The following is a 19,470-nucleotide window of genomic DNA, read 5'->3' on the forward strand; positions in this document are numbered from 1 at the left end:
AAGAAAACTTCTATCTGTGTCGCTTGTTGACGCCTGCAGGGAGTGCGAAGGAGGGCAGGGGATAGGGCGAAGGTTCGAGGGCGGCCGCGGCCCGCTCAGGCTTCGGCGGCGGCGACTGCCGCAGGCGAGGACATGCCGGCACCGGGATCCGGCAGACTCCTCGGCGGGCGGCGGGCGGCGGCGCGGCGGCGGCGCGCGCGGCAGGCGGTAAGCATGGAGCCCAGCGCCAGGCAGGCGGCCAGGCTAGCGAGGAAGGAGACGGGCCCGAGCGCGTAGACCACGGCCAGTTCCCGCGCGGCAAGGGGCCGGGCGCAGTGGTTGAAGGCGGCGTCGGGGAAGGCGGTCAAGGGGCTGAGCGTCAGGCGTCCCGGCGACACGCAGATCAGCGTCTCGGCCTCTGCGGGACACGGGAGCGGCGTCAGGCGACGGCGGCGGCAGTGGCCCGCCCCGCCCCGCCCGCGCCCCCGAGGGCTCACCTGGCGCGGGCAGCGGGTGCCTGCGCAGCCAGGTGCAGAGTGGGCGCAGCGCGCAGCCGCAGGCCCAGGGGTTGCCGCGCAGTCGCAGCGTGCTGAGAGCGGGCAGACCCGCCAGGAGCGCGGGCGCGAGGGCAGGCAGCTCGTTGTCCTGCAGGCTGAGCGTGCTCAGCAGCGGGAGCGTGCCCAGCGCCGCGGGCTCTAGACGCGCCAGCCGGTTCCCGGCCAGAGAGAGGACGCAAAGCGCGCGCAGCGGAGCGAAGGTGCCGGGCACCAGCGCCTCCAGCTGGTTGGCGCTGAGGTCGAGCTGCTTCAGCGCGCCCAAGCCCCAGAAGGCTCGCGCGTGCACCCAGCGCAGTCCGTTCTCGCGCAGATCCAGGTGTAGCAGCGCGCCAGCGCCCACGAAGGCGCCGGGCGGCAGCGCACGCACGCGGTTGTGGTCCAGCAGCAGCGCGCGCACGCGCTGGCTCAGGCCCCCTGGCACGGCGGGCAGCGCGCGCCCGGAGCAGTTGGCCTGGCCCTCTGGCGCGCACGCGCACGCCTCGGGGCAGTCCGGGGCGCCCGGGGTTGCCGCGGGGGCGGCTGCGGGGGGCGCCTGGATCCAGACTGGCCACGGCGACAGCAGCAGTAGGAACAGCGGCGGCGGCCGTCGCGAGAGAAAGGAGGGGCTCCGCATGGGGGCAACGGTAGGAGGCCAGCTGCCCAGGCGTCCCGGGAGCCCGTCCGTCCCACGGCTGGTCCCGTGCCTAGGGCGGAGGCTGGGCACATAGCCAGCGCCCGGCACTGCCAGCCACCTGTCCTGAAGCTCTGGGCTCCTCTTGGCTCCGCGCCAGCAGCAGCACTGACAAGGCGCCACCCCCTCCTCACCTGCGTGGTCCACCGCCCCGCACCCGGCTGAGGCCTGGGCAACTGGACCACACCGCCGCCCCCGCAGCCTCACCGCCACTGAACTCATGGCTGCGACACGCGGAACAGGACCCAGTGCTACCCGCTCCTCCCCCGAGTCTCTGCCGCCTCCTCTCAGCCGGGATTCTAGTGCGCATATCCAGTAGCCCCCCAGGGATGCTCCCATCCTCATGGGGCACAAGCACAGGATGGGGGCCTGAGCCCAGGGGACAGGCAGTGAGGTAGAGGGAGGGCTGCACGCCTGAGGAAGGCGAGGCCATCACATCTGCCCCACCCTGCCCACCAGGGTCTCTGCCGGAACTTCGAGGAGGCAGTGTGGTGGAGCAGGGGCACCAGCCCAAGTCCTCCTGCCACATGCTGCTCCCTCTGGACTCACCAGAGTTGCAGGTCCTGTCCCGGCATTTTCCTGGGGTGGGGGTGGGGGTGGGGGTGGGGGTGGGATGGGCAGGGGCTCACGGGGGGCGGGGGGGGGCTGTCTGCTTCATGGGACAAAGCGGCAGGAAGATGCAGGGAGGAGCTGGGCTGACGCCACGATGGCAGGAAGTGGAAACCCCAGGGGTGTGCTCCCTGCCCTGCAGGGTGGACAGCGGGAGCCCAGCATGGGCACTGGGCACCCCACTGAAGAGACAGGAGGCGACGCAGACCCCTCCCCCACCCCAATAGCATCTGCAGAAGGGCTCGAGGGGGGCCAGCAGGGAGGACAACGCAGACCTGCTAACTACTGTTTAATTCCCCTTCCCCCAGCTGCCCAAAGCCCTACTGAGGCGGCAGGGGTTGTGGGGGCAGCTCCTCTAGGGTCGAGTCCACGGTGATGGTCGTGAGGCCGTGATCTTCCAGGGGCGGCATCATGGAGACCTCCATTTCAGGGGCCATGAGGTGGGACCCCATGTGCACCGCGTGCAGGTCCATGTGATCTTCCTGAGCCCCGCAGTGCCCCACCAACCTGCACAGCGTGGTCCAGGTCAGGCTAGCTGCAGGCGGCCATCAGCATGGGCTCATGAGGCCTCAACCACCCGGGGCTCCTGCCGTGTCTGTGAACCACACCTCCCGGGGGTGGGGGGTCAGGGAGCAGGGGCACAGCTCGCCCTGGGGGTCCTCCCCCGGGGTCACTCACCTGCTCTCCATGTGTCCGGGGCATCTTTCACTGAGGGGCGGGGGGGAACAAAGGTAAGGCGTGAGTCTGGGAACAGTGGGGTTGGCCTCCAGGAGCCCAGCGGTGCTCCCCACACCTCTCCCCATCCCATTCTGGGAGACTCCATTCCCAAGCCCCTGGTGACCTCGCCCATTGAGACCAAGGGCCCAGGGGGACGGCCCGGCCCCACAGCCCTCACACGCCCGCCCTGGCCCTGGGGCTCACGCACCCCTTGGCTCGAATGACGCCAACCGCCACGATGATGAGAGCGCAGAAGCAGCTGGCGCTGATACCCGCCAGCACCACCAGCAGGGCAATGAGGGCCTTGCGGCTGAGGCCAAGGCTACACTCACAGTAGGTCCCAGCTGCAGAGACAGGGCCAAGGGGCTCTTATCACCTCCCAGTGGGTCACCCCCAAGCCTGCCCTCCCACCCCCCGCAGCCACCAGAAGGACACGGGTGCGCCTGGCCTGCCTGAACCAGGGAGGGGCCCTGGCTGGGGACAGGGTTGGGGAACAGGAGGAGACACCTGCAGCAGGGATGAGCAAAAGGGACAAACATATCAGGCCGAGGGGGCAGCCAACCAGGCAGGAGTCAGGCTGGAGACAGGGAGCCATCTCCACGCCTCTGGACAGAACTCATCGGAAGGCGCTGACCTCACAATGGAGCTGTGAGGCAGGGAAGGTGGGGGCAGGGCCTCGCCTTGGGCACCGCCCTCGGGTGCTGGGCTCCGAGAAGCCCTGGGCAGGCAGCCCCAGGGTAGGGCAGGTAGGGCGGCCGGGGCCTGGGAGTCACTCCAGAGTGCCCTGGCCAGATCTGAGGCAGGGGCAGTGGTGGGGCTGCCGTGGTCTTGGAAGGAGAGCGCTTCACGGCAAAGGGGCAGCGGCTGCGCTTGGGACCCTGGGGTCGCAGAGGCAGCGGCCTGGAAACCCAGAGAGGTCCACAGTGGGCAAGCCTGGGCCTCAGTTTCCCTGTCAGGATAAGGGCTGCGGCAGCTTAGGTGGGGCCTGGGATCCAGCTGACTGATGTCACCACCCTCCCCCCAAGACTGGAACAAGCAGGGACCAAGTGAGGCCCGGGGGGTGGACACGCACCCACCGCCCCATACGGGCCCCAGCAGTGTTTCGCAGAACACCCTCAAGGAGCAGGTGGCTGGGGCTCTGGCTTAAGTGTGTCATTACAGTTAGAGCTCACGACCACCGCCGCAGTCTGTCCCCTGTGCAGCCTCTCGCAGACCAGGCAAGCGCTGTCCACAGGAGGCTGGCACGGCTGGGGTTAACCTCAGCCTCCTCCCCTAAGGACCTGCCGAGCAAACCCAGGCAGCAGAAGCAAATACCTGCCCCCCCCCACGGCTAACCCCACAGGGCACTGGGGGGTGGGGGGTGCCCCGCTGGGCCGCAGCCAACCCCTGGTCACTGGGGGCCTCCCTGACCCTCACACAGGTGCCCCTCCTGGTGGCAGCTCCTGGCACACCTCTACACCTGTTGAGTGATCCTATGACCTGAGACGCTGGGTTTTGCCACACTCATCCACAAACTGAGTCCAAAGGGACTCAGGGCAGGTGTGTCCCGGCCCAGCGGCTGGCACTGCCACCCTGCCAGGCCAGTCCAGCAGGTCTGCATCCTGGTTAGGATGACGAAGGCATGCCCAGCCCAGTGCCAGGCAGGAAGTCCCTCTTCTTTTTTTTTCTTTAAGTGTCTTTATTACTTTTTTATTTTATTTTATTTTTGGCTGCGTCGGGTCTTCGCCGCTGCGCGCAGGCTTTCTCTAGTTCCAGTGAGCCGAGGCCACTCTTCGTCGCGGTGCGGGGCCTTCTCATTGCAGCGGCTTCTCCTGTTGAGGAACGCAGGCTCCAGGCGCGAGGGCCTCAGCAGTTGTGGCTCGCAGGCTCTAGAGCGCAGGCTCAGTAGTTGTGGTGCACAGGCTTCAGTAGTTGTGGCACTCGGGCTCAGTAGTTGTGGCTCGCGGGCTCTCTAGAGCGCAGACTCAGTAGTTGCGGCACGCAGGCCCAGATGCTTCACGGCATGTGGGATCTTCCCGGACCAGGGCTCAAACCCATGTCCCCTGCATTGGCAGGCGGATTCCTAACCACTGCGCCACCAGGGAAGTCCCAAGCCCCTCTTGTGGCCACAGTGCAGCCCGCCTTGGAGGGGCCAAGCAGGTAGAGCCCAAGGCAGGGACCCACTGGCCTGTCAGAGTCCTCAAACTGCTAAGGCTATGCAGCTAATCTCTCCAAATCCCACAGCAAACACCACCCTGTGGAGCAAGAAGGAAAAGCCCTAGAGGGAGCTCCCTGGCAGTTTAGGGGTTCGGATTGCGGGCTTCCACTACTGTGGCCTGGCTTCAATCCCTGGGTGGGGAACCGAGGTCCCAGAAACTGCACGGCACAGCCAAGAAGCAGAAGAAAGAAAAGCCCCAGAGCAGGACTGACACTAGGGCCCTCGAGCAGAACAGGCCAAAGAGCGGAGTGGGGGCACCGGGGCACAGACTGGTGGGGAGCCGCAGCGTGTCTGGGGGGCAGCGGGCATGGCTCCAGGCCTGGGAATGCACCGCAGGGAGGAGCAGGGCAGTGGAGACATTCGTTCCAAAGGGCCTTTGTTGCCATGGGGACAGCGCCACTGGGCTCGAGCAGCTCCCGCTGGACAAGTGAAGGTCTGGGCCGCGGAGGCTGTGGCACCGAGCACGGCTTTGAAGGCCTTGGGCTGGCAGAGCTCACAGCCTCCCCGCCTCCTGGGACCTGGGAGCAAGGGCGGTGCGGGGCCCCCAGTGCCGGCCTTGGACAGGACCCTGTGCTCCGGACACAACAGCCCTGTGCTGCAGCTCTGGGGATGGCTGGACTCACTGGGCCCGGCATCTTGTGCTAGGAACATCGAGGCCCCCAGGCGCTCCTGACCACACGCCTCTGGGCACAGAAAGAACTGGCCTTTCTGAAAGCACTCTTCCTTGGAAGCCCCCAGCACTGCAGCTGCCCAAGCCTAGGCATATCCCAGGCAGCACGTCATGCTGGAGACACAAGAAGTTCTTGGCTTCACACGGGCTGCCTGGCCACCCGCCCACCTCATGCATTCTGATGGAGCCCCCCACCCCGGGCCGCAGCAGCAGCCCTGGGGCTCTCAGCCCAGCACTTGGGCGCCAGACTCTCGTGCCAGGCAGAGAGAGGGGGACCCGAGGGCTTCTTTCAAAGGCCAGAGGAGTGAGGCTGGAGCTAGATGTCCCTCAGGAGGGTGGCCCAGGAGGGCCCATCTCCCAGACAGCCCACCCCCCGTGAGCTCCTGCCCAAGCCATGAGAGTGACGGGGGCCCCTGTCAGCCACGGTGGTCCAGAGATACCACGTGCCAGGACTCCCGGCCTGGAGCCCAAACACAGGTGTGCAGCTCCCCACCGACTCCTGGGGCCCGGGCTCTGGCAGGCTCTGCCAGAGGCTGGTCTGGAGGGAGAACCTGACCGCATGCCCACGAAGCCCACAGAGCCAGCAGGACAGGGAGGGAGGAAGAACCGTCTGCTTTACTCTCATCCTGGGGGCCGGGCGGGGACGGGCGACGGCTCAGCCGCAGCTCTTGGGCAGGCGGTAGACGCCGGCGGAGTAGACGAGCTGCTGGTCGCGCACCTTCCTCTGCAGGAAGCCCTGGAGCTCCTGCAGGTCGATCTCGGCCAGCGCGGGGCCGGTGACCACGAACATGCGCAGCATGCTGTAGATGCGCTCCAGCGACAGGCTCTCCAGGTTGGTCAGCATGGCCTGGATGTACGTCCAGAAGAGCTGCGGGCACGGCGGCCGGGGCCGGCGGTCAGGCCGCGCTGGGCGGTGCCCCCCCCCGCCCCCGCCCGGCCCGGGCCCCGCGCGCACCAGCAGCTCCTCCTCCCTCTGGTCGGCCTGCGAGGCCATGCCCGAGTCGCTCTCGTCGTCGCTGTCGACGAGCACCATGCTGTCCCGGTCCTGGGGCCGCTCCTCCTCCACCACCGAGAAGGTGCCAGCCGGCTCCTCTCGCAGCACGCCCTGCTGCAGCCACACCGACACGCGCCGCCGCAGCAGCGCCACGGGCATCTTCACCACCTTGCTCAGCTCCTCCAGCGTCCAGCTGGCTGTGGGCGGGGCGGGACCGACAGGACCCTCAGGGCACAGCCAGGCCCCACAAGGCTCAGCCGCCTGGGTCCCACCCACCCTCCACCGGACACGGAACGGTGCCCTCCCGGGAGGCGCGGCCAGAGCAGGGCGGTTGGGGGCTCACCTTGGTCCTGGAAGTACAGCAGGACCACCGCCTGCACAGGGGTCACCGCCACGGACAGGGTACGGTCAGCCAGCTCCACATCCATGGTCACTAGGCCCAAGGTGTGCTTCCAGCTGAGCGTCCGCATGGCCTGGGGAGGGCTGGGGTCAGCATGGGCCGCCCAGCGGGTCCAGCTGGACAAGGCTTTGCTACCTGGGACCGGGTGAGGAAGGGCTCCCTGACCTGCCCCCACCCTGGCGGGCAGCGACGGGACCAGCACACGGCGGGACTCCAGTCCCCTCCCCCTCCCCCGGCACCCCCTAACAGCGAGGGCCCCTGCACCTCTGAGAGAAACGTCCACGTCCTGGCCCCAGGACCCCAGAAAGTGGCCTGACTTGGACACTAGGCCTTTGCAGATGTCGTTAGGGAAGAAGAGGTCGTGCTGGAGTACCGCGAACCCTAATCTAACTTGGTAAGTGTCCTCGCGGGAGGGCAGACGGCGTGCGAGGCTGGAGCGACACAGGCGCCCCTGGAGGCCGGAAGAGGCAGGGAGGACTCGCCCGCAGCCTCCAGAAGGCCCTCACCTCCATCTCACACCCCGGCCTCCAGAGCCGAGAGAAGTTCCTGTTTTAGCACCTGGTGTGCGGTACTTTGTTACAGCCACCACAGGACAGCGATACAGACTTCCGCCGGAGGAGAAGGTGCTGCTGTAGCAAATACCTTTTTAGAACACGTGGACGTGGCTGTGGTGTTGGGGGATGGGGAGGGCTGGGAAAGTTTTGAGCTGCAGGCTCATAAAATCCTGGGTTGCCCTGGAGAGGCTACTGGTAGAAACACAGACAGGAAAGGCCATTCCAGTGAGGCCTGCCAAAGCAAGGAACACATCACCGGAGATGGGAGGAAAGGCGACCCGTCACGCGGCGGCAGAAACGTGCTCTGCTGGGTGGAAAGCAGAACTCGCGAGGGAGGAACCTGGACGTTAGGCTGAGATTTCCAAGCAAAGTATGGAAGGTGCAGCCTGCCTTCTCCTCACCGCTTGTAGTGAATTGAGAGGGAAAACCGAGGGAGGACGTGGTGAGCAAAAAGGAGCCAGGAGCACTGGGTGGTTTGCACATCTTGCCGTGTGCTCTGCAGACAGAGCCTCTATGGCCCTAGAGGTGACCTGTGTCAAGGTGGCACCAACCAGCAGTGCCCAGGAGCCAGGACAGAGGGGCCAGTAGAGGTGTAAGAGCCCCCAGGCCCACGGACTGGACGCCGAGAACTGCACGGAGGCCAGCAAGGCTCCTGAGAATTTAATAGCAGTGGAAACGATGCCAGCCTGGGTGGAAAGGGAGGGACGGCCAGAGGGAGAGCATGACTCCGAGGGCAGGGCCCTGCTGCAGAGGCCTGGCCTGGCAGGGTGGGGCTGCCCCCGAGGGCAGAGAAGACTGGCACCCAGCCAGATGGAGTGGAATTTCCTCCAGTGGAATTCAGACTTGCTTAGGGCCTGGGAACCCTCCCTTCCTTCCAGTATCTCCCTTTTGGAGGGCAGGTGTCTGCCCAACACCTGTCCCACCACTGGACTTCGGAAGCAGAGAAAGATTTATTCATAGGTTTACAGCTGAAGGAGAATCGTGCCCCAGCTCTCACCCTGACCTGACTTAGAGATCTGGGACTTTGAGCTGGTGCCAGAATGGTTAAAATCTGGGGACGCTGGACGTGGCTAAATGTAACTTGCATATGAGAAAAACGTGAATTTGGGGGGCCAGAGAGTAGACTCTCACAGGCTGAACTGTGACCTCCACAAATGATGTTAAAGTCCTCACCCCCAGTGCCTCAGAACGTAACCCTATTTGCCAGTCGGGTCACTACAGATGCAGCTAGTTAAGGTGAGGTCACACTGGCGTGGGGGGCCCTTAATCCAGTACGACTGGTGTCCCCATAAGAAGAGGAGAACGTGGACACAGAGACACCAGGAGAGGCCGTGGGGCACGATGCAGAGGTGAGTGACGCCTCTACAAGCCGACGACACCTGGAGCCCCAGCAGCTGAAAGCGGCAAGAGGACCCTCCCCTGGAGTCTTTGGAGGGGGCGCGGCCCTGCCCACACCTTGGCTGTGAACTGCTGCCTGCCAGAACCGAAACAATAAATTCCCGGGGCACCGACGGCACCTGTCTGGGGCACTTCGTCAGGGCCGGCCTGGGGGACACTGGCTGCTCTGAGCCCTTCTTCACGCCCCCAGCTCTGAAGGGGGGCGACAGCTAACCTCTCTACAGCTGGCAGCTGGCCAAGCTCGTAACCACGCCCTCTGGCTCCAAGGCCATGACCTTTACAACCACTCCGGCCTGCAGCGGGCACACGCGAGGCCCAGCGGCAGACGGCACAGGCACGGCCACCCGCACGTGTCCAGCGCAGTCCTCGGACCAGGAGCCCGGCTGGCGGGAAGCAGAGGCACCGTGGCCACAGGCTTGGCCTCCTGGCACAGAGTGGGGGCCTGCCCGGCCGCTCCAGCGCTGGCATGCCGGGTCCACGGCCTGAGATGGAGGGCACGCCTGAGCCACCCCCAGGCCCCAGGGGGAACTGCGGAGGAAGCCGGCGGGGCCTCTCCAGGCAGGCAAGCTGCGGCGCAGAGGCCAGCAGGGCAGCCAGAGCAGCGGGGGAGGGTGCCGAGCACACGGGCGGGCCACGTGGACGTCCTCGACTGGGGTGTGGGGGCGGGGGCAGGGCAGCGCCGAGGCCCCACAGAGCAAGCACCACCCCCCACGCAGGGGCAGGAAGGGTCCCAGCCCAGCCCCACCTGCCGCCCTCCTGGGGCTCTGTCCTGAGGGCTCCCACCTCCAGGGGTGTCCCAGGTCCCTCGAGGGCTCAGGGTCTGCACCCTGGACACCTGCGGCCCTGTCCTCTGCTTGGGTGCCTGGCGTCTCCTCCGGCCGGTGGCCTCTCAGGGCCCCACACCCCACTCATCAGACTGAACGCCCCAGAACCCACTTCTCCACCTGTCCCCTGAAACCTGGGACAGGTGTCCCAAACTCCCTCCTCTCTCCCAACACGGCTCCTCTGAACCATCACCTGGAAGAAGGGTCCTCCATGCCACGGACCCTTGCCCACACCAGGATCCACCTGTCCACACCTCTCACCTGGACTCCCAACGCCAGGACTGGAGGGGACGAGCGATAAACTCTGCCAATCGGCCACTCCTGGCCCCCGGCCTCCTGACCAGCCCACACACCCCCTTCTCCTTGCCGAGCCCTGTGGCCCCAGGGACCTAACAGCAGACAGCACGGTCTGGGTGCCCAAGCGCCTTGGCACTCCAGGAAGCAGCTGCCAGGGAGGGGCAGGAGGGGCAGGAGGGCGGAGGGGCAGAGGTCAAACACCTCAAAAGCAACCTGGAGACTCCCTGGAGACGCCCATGGGACAGACAGAGCCCCCGACTCCCCCTGGGGCGATCCCTGCAGGCCAAGAGGGTGGTCGGTGGAAGAGGCGGCCCAGGGACACGCCCACTCCCAGCGCCTTGGGGGCACAGGAGGGCGTGCAGAGAGTGTGCACACCTGCACAGACAGGCTCCCAGGAGGGGAGGGGAGGGTGCCGAGCGCAGGGCGCAGACGCAGAGGGACTCGTCCGAGGTGCCGGTGCCCCAGCGGCGCGGCCATACCTTCAGCTTCTCGTACTTCCTGCAGTAGACCTCCAGGGCCTCCCTGATGTCCTCGGGAACCTCCAGCTTCTCATCCTTGAAGGGCGGCCAGAACTCGCTGGAGAGGATGACGGCGTAGACCCCGAACGGCGGCTGCTCCTCTGCGGGCCGCTTCTCATCCTCCTCACGGATGTTGGCATTGATGCGGCGCGAGTCTGCCATATCCTGTGGGGGAGACGGGGCCTCCTGAAGGTCCGGGACCGACAGGGGTAGGGGCCAGGCGGTGGCGGGGAGCCCCAGGCACCTACCTTGAGCATGACCTCGCAGAAATGCATTGGGGCCTCGCCAAAGCGCAGCTTCAGCAGCTCCACGTTGCGGATCTCCCTGGAAGGACGCAACTCTGAGGGCTGCGGTGTGCCCCCACCCCAACTGGCACCTACAGAGCGACACTGCCCCCCCATCCCCCCAGCCCAGGAGGAGAGGCGGGAGCCCTGTGCCCACTCCACCCCAGGAGGGCCGGAAGCCCTGGGACCTACCGCCCCAGGCTCCTTGGCTGCCCCCAGGCCCCCCCTCCCCCGGGGGGCAGAGGCCAAGCACAGGTCAGTCCCCGCCCAGCCTCGGGGACCCAGCGCATCCCCGATGCGCACCAGGGCTCACAGAGAGCAGCCACTGCGAGTGAAGGCCGCCCCTCCCTGGGGACCCGGAGTGGCACCTCACAGGCCTCACCGCTCGGGGCTGAAACTGAACTGGTGCAGCAGGCGGTCGGCCAGCAGCGAGCGGTACTCATTGATGAAGAGGTCCTTGCTGCCGTAGATGCTGACCAGCAGACTGATGATATCCGAGGAGCGCCGCTTAGAGCTGGACTTCCCTGCACGGCACGGGCACCACCGGCGCCTCTCAGACACGGAGGCGGCACAGATGGCGCCAGGCAGCTCGTGCCCGGCCAAGCCCATGAGGTGGGGATGCCGAAAACCCACTTCTTCTCCAGCTGGAGCGGCAGAAGCAGGTGAGGCAGGCAGGGCACCCCCCCCCCACGGGTCTGGGCGGGGACACCACCCAAGCCAGGTGAAGAACCCTGGGGACCCAGGCGGGGTTACACTCTGACCATGGATCCCCTGGAGCTCCAGAGCCCACGTGGCAACAAACTGGAGACCAGAGCGCCTGCCCGACTGGACCACCCCCCGAAATCCAGAGCCTGGCAGCAGGGCCGGCAGGCGCTGACCTGGATCCGCGTCCACAGGGTCGGGAACCCAGTCCTCTGGCTCGCCGGAGTCATCCTCGCTGTCCTGGCCGGTCTCCAGGCTGGCCGGGTCCGTCTTGGACAGCTCAACAGCCAAGTCCCCCGTCCCATCCGAGTCCCCGGTCAGCCCTGCCACGATCTGCCGCACCGTGTCCTCCCGCGTCCTGTCAGGCACGAGCCCCTCACCGCCTGTCCCACCTGAACACGGGACCCCGCCTGACCCCTGCAGCCAGGGCCGTCAGTCACGTGCTAAAGGTAAGCCCGTGAGACTCCCTCCCCCGCCCCGCCACCCCTAAAGCTAAATCAATTTCTAGGAGAAGGAGCTGAGACGACAAGACAGACACAAGGCCAGGCCATGCCCGGCCAGGAGGCAGCAGGCCTGAGTCAGAGCAGCTCCAGACGCTGCCCGGCCCCATCCCCGAGACTCCACTGTGCGCTTAGGGGTTTCTGGGTGGCTGTGCGTGGCCCCTGCTCCAACACATCCCCCGGCAGACAGCCCGAGAGGCTCTGCTCCTCTTGGTAGAAGGCCAGCAACGCAAGGCCCCACCCTTCCCGTCAGCCCTGGGGCCAAGCTGGCGCGAGGCAAAGCGAGCAGGGCCACCTGTCTGTGCTGGTGTGGGCCCCGCGACCTGCACACGGGCCTGGTGACCCTGGGCCACAGGCGTGGGAACCAGCACTGGCAGGAGGAAGGAGCCCAGCCTGAGCTGCCCGGCCCAGGAGGGGACATGGAGCGTCCCTGGCTCCCCAAGGACCACACCCCTCTGGCTGCAGCAAGACCCACGGGGAGTGCAGCTACACGAGTGGGGCCCTGGAGCTCACCTCAGGTAGCGGCGAATGGGCTCACAGGCCACCTCCAGGACAACCATGGAGGGATCCAGCACGCGCAGCGCCTTGATGGCGGAGATGTACAGGGTGATGATGTCACACGTATTCACGCCTGCGGCCGGGACGGGAGAGCTCCGTCACAGAAGGGCCCAGGCAACACAGGGACACAGAGGCAGCCACCCTGGCCAGGTGACCTGCAAGTCCCACCTCACCCCCAGGAGACCCGCGTGATCTGCAGGGAGCTGTCCCCGCCGCTCCCCCTGCACTCACTTGCTTTCTCCCCTTACAAAGTGGGGTCTGTTCTGAAGGGACCGGGCACTGCCCCTGCCCCCGAAGGACCACACAAAACTGCCTCTAAACCCACTCCCTCCACAGGCCCCAGGCCTGGGCTTCCAGATCCGGGCCCTGAGGGTGAATGGCGGGTGGGCCTCGCCCCGGCGGCACCTGGGTGGAGGAGTCGCGTCTCCAGGGCAGCCTTGAGGGACACAAGAAGCTGCGGCCTCTGGTCGGTCCTCTCCAGGCAGTACTTGAGGTCTTCCACGGCCGGCCGGGAGTCCGGGAAGTCTGCGGGGAGAGGCTGGTCCTGGCATGTGCACATGTGGCGAGCACGCACTGCGCGCGAAGGGCCCAGATGTGCCCGCCGCCCCACCCTCAACGAGCTGAAGGGCAGAGGCACGGGAAGGCAGCTCCCCGGCAGGCGGGGCCGACCTCGGATGATGCTGAAGAGCTCCTCGATGCGCAGGCTGGCGTAGATGCGATAGAAGAACCTCTGCACGTGGCAGCGCCACCGGCGCAGGGAGCTCCCAGCCTCCGGGGACGCAGGCCTGCTGGGGCCGTCCTGCAGGAACACCTTGCCCAGCCAGCCGACCACCCTCTCAATCCACTGTCGGGAGAACACAAGTGTGGAACTCTGGGGGCCAAGCCCAGAACAGAAACGAGGAGAAGCCACACAGCTACCCGCGCCTCTGGCTGGGCCCTGGGAGCCCCCAAGGCCACCTACTCTGAAGACCAGGAGCACGTTAAAATCAGCAGGACAAGGGGCCCAAAGGAGGCCTCCCAGGGCCTCCACCAACACACACCCAGGCCCCTTCCACACACACCAGCACCCGTGCTCATCCCCAGCAACAGCGGCTCTGACACAGGGCGCTACATCTGAGCGGACGGACACACCCTGGGGGTCCCATGCACAACAAGACCCCCCCACGCACAACCCACAGCACCTAGCGGGAACGCTTCTGAGCCCGTGCACATGAAATCTACAGGACACCCTACCACACGGACCCGAGCGTGTCCATGTCTTCCCACGGCCGCCCAGCCACCGCAAAGAGCACCCGGACGATGTGCCGCCTCGGGACGGCACAGCTACCCGCCAGACCTCCAGCTTCACACACCGCCCCCCGCCCCGTGGCAGGGACACTTGCTTTGAACACCACCCCGCATCCCCACAGCTCACCTGCATCCTCAGGAAACAGATAGCAAGAGCAGGGGAGGGGAGCAGCTGGGAAGTGGGAGCGGGCTGAGCGCCCCCCCCCGCCCCCCGTGGTTGGGTGCAGCTCTTCCTCAACTCTGTGCAGCCCAGAGCAGATCGCAGACCACGTCCCAACAGCGTGGATGCCCCCGAGGCCCCCCACTGGGATACCCCAGACTTTGGCACAGCCTCCAGCCACGTGGCCCCGCGAAGACCTCACTAAGCACGTCACAGGCTCTTCCTTCCACCAGGACGGGCCCAGAATGACTGGCCTCCACCCAGCACCAAGACGACTTCCAGCACCAGCAACGTCCTGACGCACCCGGCTCTCCACGCTCTGGCCGTTTCTAAAACTGAGGTGTCAGTTTTGCCAGAAACCTCTAATCCACAAGGACACAGCCCGCGGGGGATCCTCACCTTGTGGAACTCACGCAGGAAGGAGCGCTCATACTCGCCCCGGCAGCGGTCCTCCATCCTCTCTCGGGTCACTTGGTGCAGAGTGGTAGTCACGGCCTCGGCACTGACCCGCTCCAGCAGACTAAGCCTGTGTCTGGAGAAGAGCCCTGCCCATGAAGAACGCAGAGCACACGCACACACGCCCAACCCCACCCCAGCACGTACTGCCCACAGCTCTCCCGTCGGGGGCACAGCTGCACCAGAGGCTTCGAGGAAAAGCTGCTGTGAAGACGAGCACTGGCAGCGACCGCCCGCCCCCCACCAGCCGACCTCCCTGCTCAGGCCGGGACACTAGCCTTCCCCACGTGGTCAGCACGTCTGGCTACTGGGGCCAAGGCTCACCTCCCAGAAACAGCCCTGAGACAACAGCTAAATACGTCACTACCCTGGCCCCACAGACACAGATGCAGCTGCCTGTGCCCTTCGGTGCAGATGCCGATCTGTGAGAACAAAGGCGCCTGAAAAAACGAAGCTTCTGTGGATCCGATCACACCCTCGGTCCAGCCAAGAGACTCTCTAACAGCTGCACTGCTGCCACTTCACTCAAAGTGACAAAATCATCATAAGTGACCACAGAGAGTGGAAGGACCACATGACAGGACCTGGCTCTGACAACAAAATCTTTCCCTCCTCGAGAGGCCAGAAGGGCAATCAGTTTGCCCAGCACATTGGTTTAATCTCTGACTTGTTCTAGAGAGAAAAAACAACAGTCACACCTTTTGCAATCATAGGATAAACATCATTCCTCCTCTGAGAGGCTACAAACAGCACAGCAAAACTCTGCACAGCCCAGGAAATTCGGAATTACGTGGAATCTTAGCATAAGCAAAGTGTGAAACCCTGAGCTAGGGCGAGTGACAGGTGCACCTGTGTCCAAGATGAAAGGTAAAAACTCACAACACACGGATCCTGGGGACCCTCTCTTTGGCTACCACGACAGGTGGCAGAGACTTCTGCCAGCAGCTCTCTGCAGGGGCCAGCTGGACCCAGAGGGGCAAGCAGGAGCCAGGAGGAACGGGGCACGGCCACGCAGGCACAAGTACTCACAGGACTTGGCTGAGCTGGTGGAACTGCTCCAGCGCCTGGCGGCACCAGCACTGCTGCTTGTCACTGCCACATCCCGCACAGAGTGGGCTCTGCAGAAGGCGGTAGTACCGGCGGCGGGCGTATCTGCTGTCCAATTCCCCCTCCAGTTCGGGGTCGGTTCCTCCTTCTCCTCTTCTCTTACTCTGCATGTAAACTCTCAAGAAGCGCCCATAGAGGCGCTGGATCATCTCCTGAAAAGTTCTGGGAGTGGAAAAGAACAAGACGCCCCGTAACGTGGTATGAACCTTTTCCCGAAGCCCCTGAGCACCGGTGCCCATAAGCAAGCCCAGGCGAGTCCATTTCTCCAGGAGCTCTAGACTACGCAGGTAGGGATCCAAGCGGCTCTCCAGGAGCCCAAAAGCATCGAGGAGCAGCAGAAGACACTGGGGCTCGTCTGCACAGTTCTCACGTTGGGAGATGGCATTCCAGAACTCGAGAGATATGTTAGCCTGCAGGTCGTTCTGCAGCACCTCTGCGAACCACTCCTCCAGGACCGAGTGCAGACCGTGGCCCCTGAGAACCTCCACCGCCGCCCGGAGCTCCTCCTCCTTTGGAGGGACCGCACCGCTGGTCCGGGAGGATGCCTGGAGTACAGAAAACTGTAAGAAGAGAACACAGCGCAGAGCTGGAGAAAGCAGTGACAGATAAAGATAAACACGAAAGGGACAAAGCACAGGGGAGTCTACGGAAACCGCGCTGCCCTTCGTCGCACGGATGCAGGGCCCACGCTTAGGGACAGGCTGTGGAACAACAAAGGACTCGGGGGGAAACAAGCTGGACAGAAGCGGGCGGAGGGATCCGAATGAACCCGAGAGTGGACGCGCAGGGTCCCGGGAACCCCGCACGGGCCCGCCGCCCTCTTCTCGGGCCTCACCAGTCCCAGAGCGGCCGGCGGTACCAGTCCGGTGCTCACGGTATTCCAGGCCACCAGCAGCTCTTGGGCAGGTCCGGGGTCATTGTGCGCCGCCGCTTCCGCCGCCGCCATCTGCTCCCACCAGCTCCTAGAGCCGCCGGCGCGGCGCGCGGCGATGACGCAAACGAGAGGCGCGCGGCAGTGACGTGCACCGTGGACTCGCCGTCTGTAGGCAGTGCGCAGGCGCGGACCCGGATGCGGTAACGGCGGTTGGGGCGGCCGGGACCCCGGGCGGCGACCATGACCCAGCAGGGCGCGGCGCTGCAGAACTACAACAACGAGCTGGTCAAGTGTGAGCGGCCGAGCGGTGGGGCCCGCTGGGCAGGCTGGGAGGGCGTGGGGCTCGCCGGCCTGCGGTCCCGGGCAGTAGCTGGCCCGCAGCGCGCGGCCGAGCGTGTTGTACGGTCCGTGCGCGGCTTTGCGGGCCGGGGCGGCGCGGACGCCGTGCGGACCTGCCCAGCGCACAGCCGCGTTGTGGCCCGCCCCGAGGGCTAGGTATCTGTGGAGTGAGCAGAGGACAATGGGCTTGAGTACGCACGGCCTCCCGGCCTCGCGCCTCGAGCCTCGCGCGGTGCTTTCCTTAACTCTGAGATTCCTCGGACGCAGGACATTGGCCTGGCTCGGGCGAAAGGTGGCCCATCCGGCACCCGGGTCCTCCACTATCCACTAGCCTTCTCTTCTCCAGAGCAGGGGGCTCCAGAGCTGGAGGGGCGGTGCTCTCCATTCTGCTCTGGGCCCACCGCGCCTGTCTCTCTCGGCCCACCCTAGGCATCGAAGAGCTGTGTCAGAAGCGGGAGGAGTTGTGCCGGCAGATCCAGCAGGAAGAGGAGGAGAAGCAGCGGCTGCAGAATGAGGTGAGGCAGCTGACGGAGAAGCTGGCCCGAGTCAACGAGAACCTGGCTCGCAAGATAGCCTCTCGGAATGAGTTCGATCGGACCATCGCGGAGACGGAGGCTGCCTACCTCAAGGTGGGGCTCGGGGGCCCGCGTGCTGGACCGAGCCCGTCAAGGGTTTCTGGCCCAGGGGTGCCTAGACAGGCTGTAGGCCCCCCGTGGTGACAATACCGCGCTCAGAGTGACCTGGGTCTCGTTGTCGGCACCATACTCATCACCGCGTAGCGGGTTCTGGACTGTGAGCCGCACGGCAGCAGCAGGAGCCATGACCTCAGCCTGGCTTCCCAGGGTGTGAGGAAGGGGCTTTGGGCCAGACTCAGAGGGGAGACAGGCCCTGGCCCGGGAGGGGGGCCGGGCCGCGGGAGCTTTCCAACAGGAGGAGCAGTGCTAACCGGCTGGTGTCTCTGTTCGCAGATCCTGGAGAGCTCGCAGACTCTGCTTAGTGTCCTGAAGAGGGAAGCGGGGAACCTGACCAAGGCCGCAGCCCCCGAGCAGAGGAACAGCGGAGGCAAGGACAGCTGATGAGGCCAGAGGCGGAGGGCCTGCCTCCACTGCCCCCTCTACGGCTCAGCCCCCGGCAAGTCTGTCTTCAAAGCATCTTTGTCCTTCACGGCAGCAGCGTTTTCCTCTTGGTGTCTGGGGTGCCAAGAGGCAACTGCCAACCTTCACCGGCTCTGGGTGACAGGAAAGACCTGAGCACAGCCCACCAGGTGGGGATCCTGGCTCTGAGCTCACACAGGCGCTGGGGAGGGCAGCTCTACTCAGGGTCCCACTGAGGCCTCCACACCAGCCTGGGGCCGCGGGGAAGGCCCGCTTCTGGTCTCAGCACCTTGGGAGTCCTGTCACCCCTCCCTCGGCCCGCAGGTGCCCAGGCAAGTGTGGGAGGGGCTGGGGCCCTCCTTCACCTCAGAGCTTGCCTGGGGCCTGTGACTGTCAGTAAAGATTGTCTTTGTAGAGATCCACATCAGCCTGCTGCCTGTGTCAGGAGTGTGGGGCTGCCGGGCCCCCCTAGAGCCAAAATACGCATCCTTGTCCAGTTGTAATACGGCTCCTCCGTGAAGGGATGGCTTTCTCTGTGACCGGCCTTGCGTTCAGAGCTAAGGGTGCCCCTAAGCGTTTCATGTGACCCCTATCACCCACCTCTCCCATCAGGGCCACTGGTCCTGGTTTCTAGCATAAGGCCTGGCCCAAGGAGACGCTCTTCCTGCGCTCAGGTCCCCTGGGAGTGGCTGCACCTCAGCTCAGTAATTCCAGATTCTGCCGGACAGCAGCACCCCTGCTCCCACTCTCTGGTCACAGGCCAGTCTCCCATGCAGCCCAGGGCCCTGCCTTCCATCCCGAGTCCTCCATGGGTCCACCTGCCTTGGCTTGTCAGCCCCCATGGGGTCCCTGCAGTTGCGGTCCGTGGGGGATAGGGGGGTTGGGAAGCATGTGTTGGTTGAGAAGGTCTGCAGAAACTTGGGCCCACCATTCCCAAGAAAACGCCTTCCTCCCTCCCAAGCCTGGCCAGGTGGCATTTCCCGTGGGCTTGGTGCTCCAAGAGGAAAAGACTCGCATCTGATGCCAGGACTGTGAACGGCCGGTCTCGGCACAGCCAGTCAGCCCAGCCGGGAGCCGCTCCCTAGTGGGCAGCTCTGTCTTCTGTCACTTTTCTAGATCTATCAGACCTCCCTGCTGACGTTACCCCAGGGGAGTGGTCTGCCTGCCACAGCATTCCTGCAGGCCCTTGTGGGTCAGGGAACCTTCCAATCCAAACAGGAGGCAAGATCCCTGAGGCTCTGCCCACCACCTGCCCTGCACTTCGTCCACCCCCAGGCTCTGGCCCTTCAGGGAAACCACTTCGGACCCGACAGCTGCAGCAACCACCTGGGCCCACAGAGAGTTCCAGACCCCAGAGAGCTTACCTGGCGTCCCACCTCCCACCATAGCTCCCACTGAGCCGCTTCTGGGAGGCAAGGGGAGCCCCAGAGACTGGGGGTGCTCACAGGGTAGGCACAGGGAAGTCCAGCCAAGGGGATGGCTGGGAGGAGAAGCAGGGCAACTAGGGCCACAGGGGTGGGGAAAGAGCCTGGGGCACCAGGGCTGTGCAGTGTGGGGTGTCACCCGGGACTGCCTCCCCCGGGCACAGAAACCCAAGCTGGGCCTGCATCACACCCTGCGTGGGTGGCTGCTTCCCAGCTGCCAGTGCCTCAGCATAGCCCTGCAGACCTGAGCCCCGCTCCCCCTTTTCCCAGCCGAGGACCACGCAAGGAAGGTAGAGGCGGC

At 65.3% G+C, this 19,470-nt stretch overlaps 4 protein-coding genes across 6 annotated transcripts; 1 reads left to right on the forward strand and 3 right to left on the reverse strand.

Annotated features, from left to right (window-relative positions):
* Positions 1-8: 8 nt before the first annotated feature.
* Positions 9-1,806, reverse strand: LRRC26 (leucine rich repeat containing 26). Its single transcript, XM_004285026.3, has 2 exons — positions 477-1,806; positions 9-397 (listed from the first exon to the last, which is right to left on the reverse strand). The coding sequence occupies exons 1-2, from the start codon at positions 1,549-1,551 to the stop codon at positions 96-98; spliced, it is 1,377 nt and encodes a 458-aa protein (XP_004285074.2). The 5' UTR covers positions 1,552-1,806; the 3' UTR covers positions 9-95.
* A 283-nt stretch (positions 1,807-2,089) lies between these two features.
* Positions 2,090-5,849, reverse strand: TMEM210 (transmembrane protein 210). 2 transcript variants are annotated; one of them, XM_033415253.2, is made up of 4 exons: positions 3,992-5,849; positions 2,741-2,876; positions 2,494-2,523; positions 2,090-2,350 (listed from the first exon to the last, which is right to left on the reverse strand). In XM_033415253.2, the coding sequence occupies exons 1-4, from the start codon at positions 4,130-4,132 to the stop codon at positions 2,136-2,138; spliced, it is 522 nt and encodes a 173-aa protein (XP_033271144.1). In that variant the 5' UTR covers positions 4,133-5,849; the 3' UTR covers positions 2,090-2,135. The 2 variants fall into 2 exon arrangements, with proteins under 2 accessions (XP_033271144.1, XP_012394197.1); XM_012538743.3 differs by having other exon boundaries at positions 2,090-2,322; positions 3,040-5,849.
* A 146-nt stretch (positions 5,850-5,995) lies between these two features.
* On the reverse strand, positions 5,996-16,548 carry ANAPC2 (anaphase promoting complex subunit 2). 2 transcript variants are annotated; one of them, XM_004284951.4, is made up of 13 exons: positions 16,274-16,453; positions 15,361-15,983; positions 14,275-14,407; positions 13,098-13,272; positions 12,834-12,953; positions 12,384-12,501; positions 11,547-11,728; positions 11,051-11,192; positions 10,633-10,708; positions 10,346-10,549; positions 6,737-6,866; positions 6,355-6,590; positions 5,996-6,267 (listed from the first exon to the last, which is right to left on the reverse strand). In XM_004284951.4, the coding sequence occupies exons 1-13, from the start codon at positions 16,382-16,384 to the stop codon at positions 6,055-6,057; spliced, it is 2,463 nt and encodes an 820-aa protein (XP_004284999.1). In that variant the 5' UTR covers positions 16,385-16,453; the 3' UTR covers positions 5,996-6,054. The 2 variants fall into 2 exon arrangements, with proteins under 2 accessions (XP_004284999.1, XP_049567159.1); XM_049711202.1 differs by lacking the exons at positions 5,996-6,267; positions 6,355-6,590; positions 6,737-6,866 and having other exon boundaries at positions 6,870-10,549; positions 11,051-11,312; positions 15,361-15,998; positions 16,274-16,548.
* On the forward strand, positions 16,464-18,163 carry SSNA1 (SS nuclear autoantigen 1). The gene is made up of 3 exons (XM_004284952.4): positions 16,464-16,604; positions 17,081-17,280; positions 17,620-18,163. Exons 1-3 carry the CDS (start codon positions 16,553-16,555, stop codon positions 17,725-17,727), a joined length of 360 nt encoding a protein of 119 aa, XP_004285000.1. The 5' UTR covers positions 16,464-16,552; the 3' UTR covers positions 17,728-18,163.
* Positions 18,164-19,470: the final 1,307 nt, after the last annotated feature.

The sequence above is a fragment of the Orcinus orca genome, chromosome 6 (genome assembly GCF_937001465.1).
Source record: "Orcinus orca chromosome 6, mOrcOrc1.1, whole genome shotgun sequence".
Taxonomy (NCBI): domain Eukaryota; kingdom Metazoa; phylum Chordata; class Mammalia; order Artiodactyla; family Delphinidae; genus Orcinus; species Orcinus orca.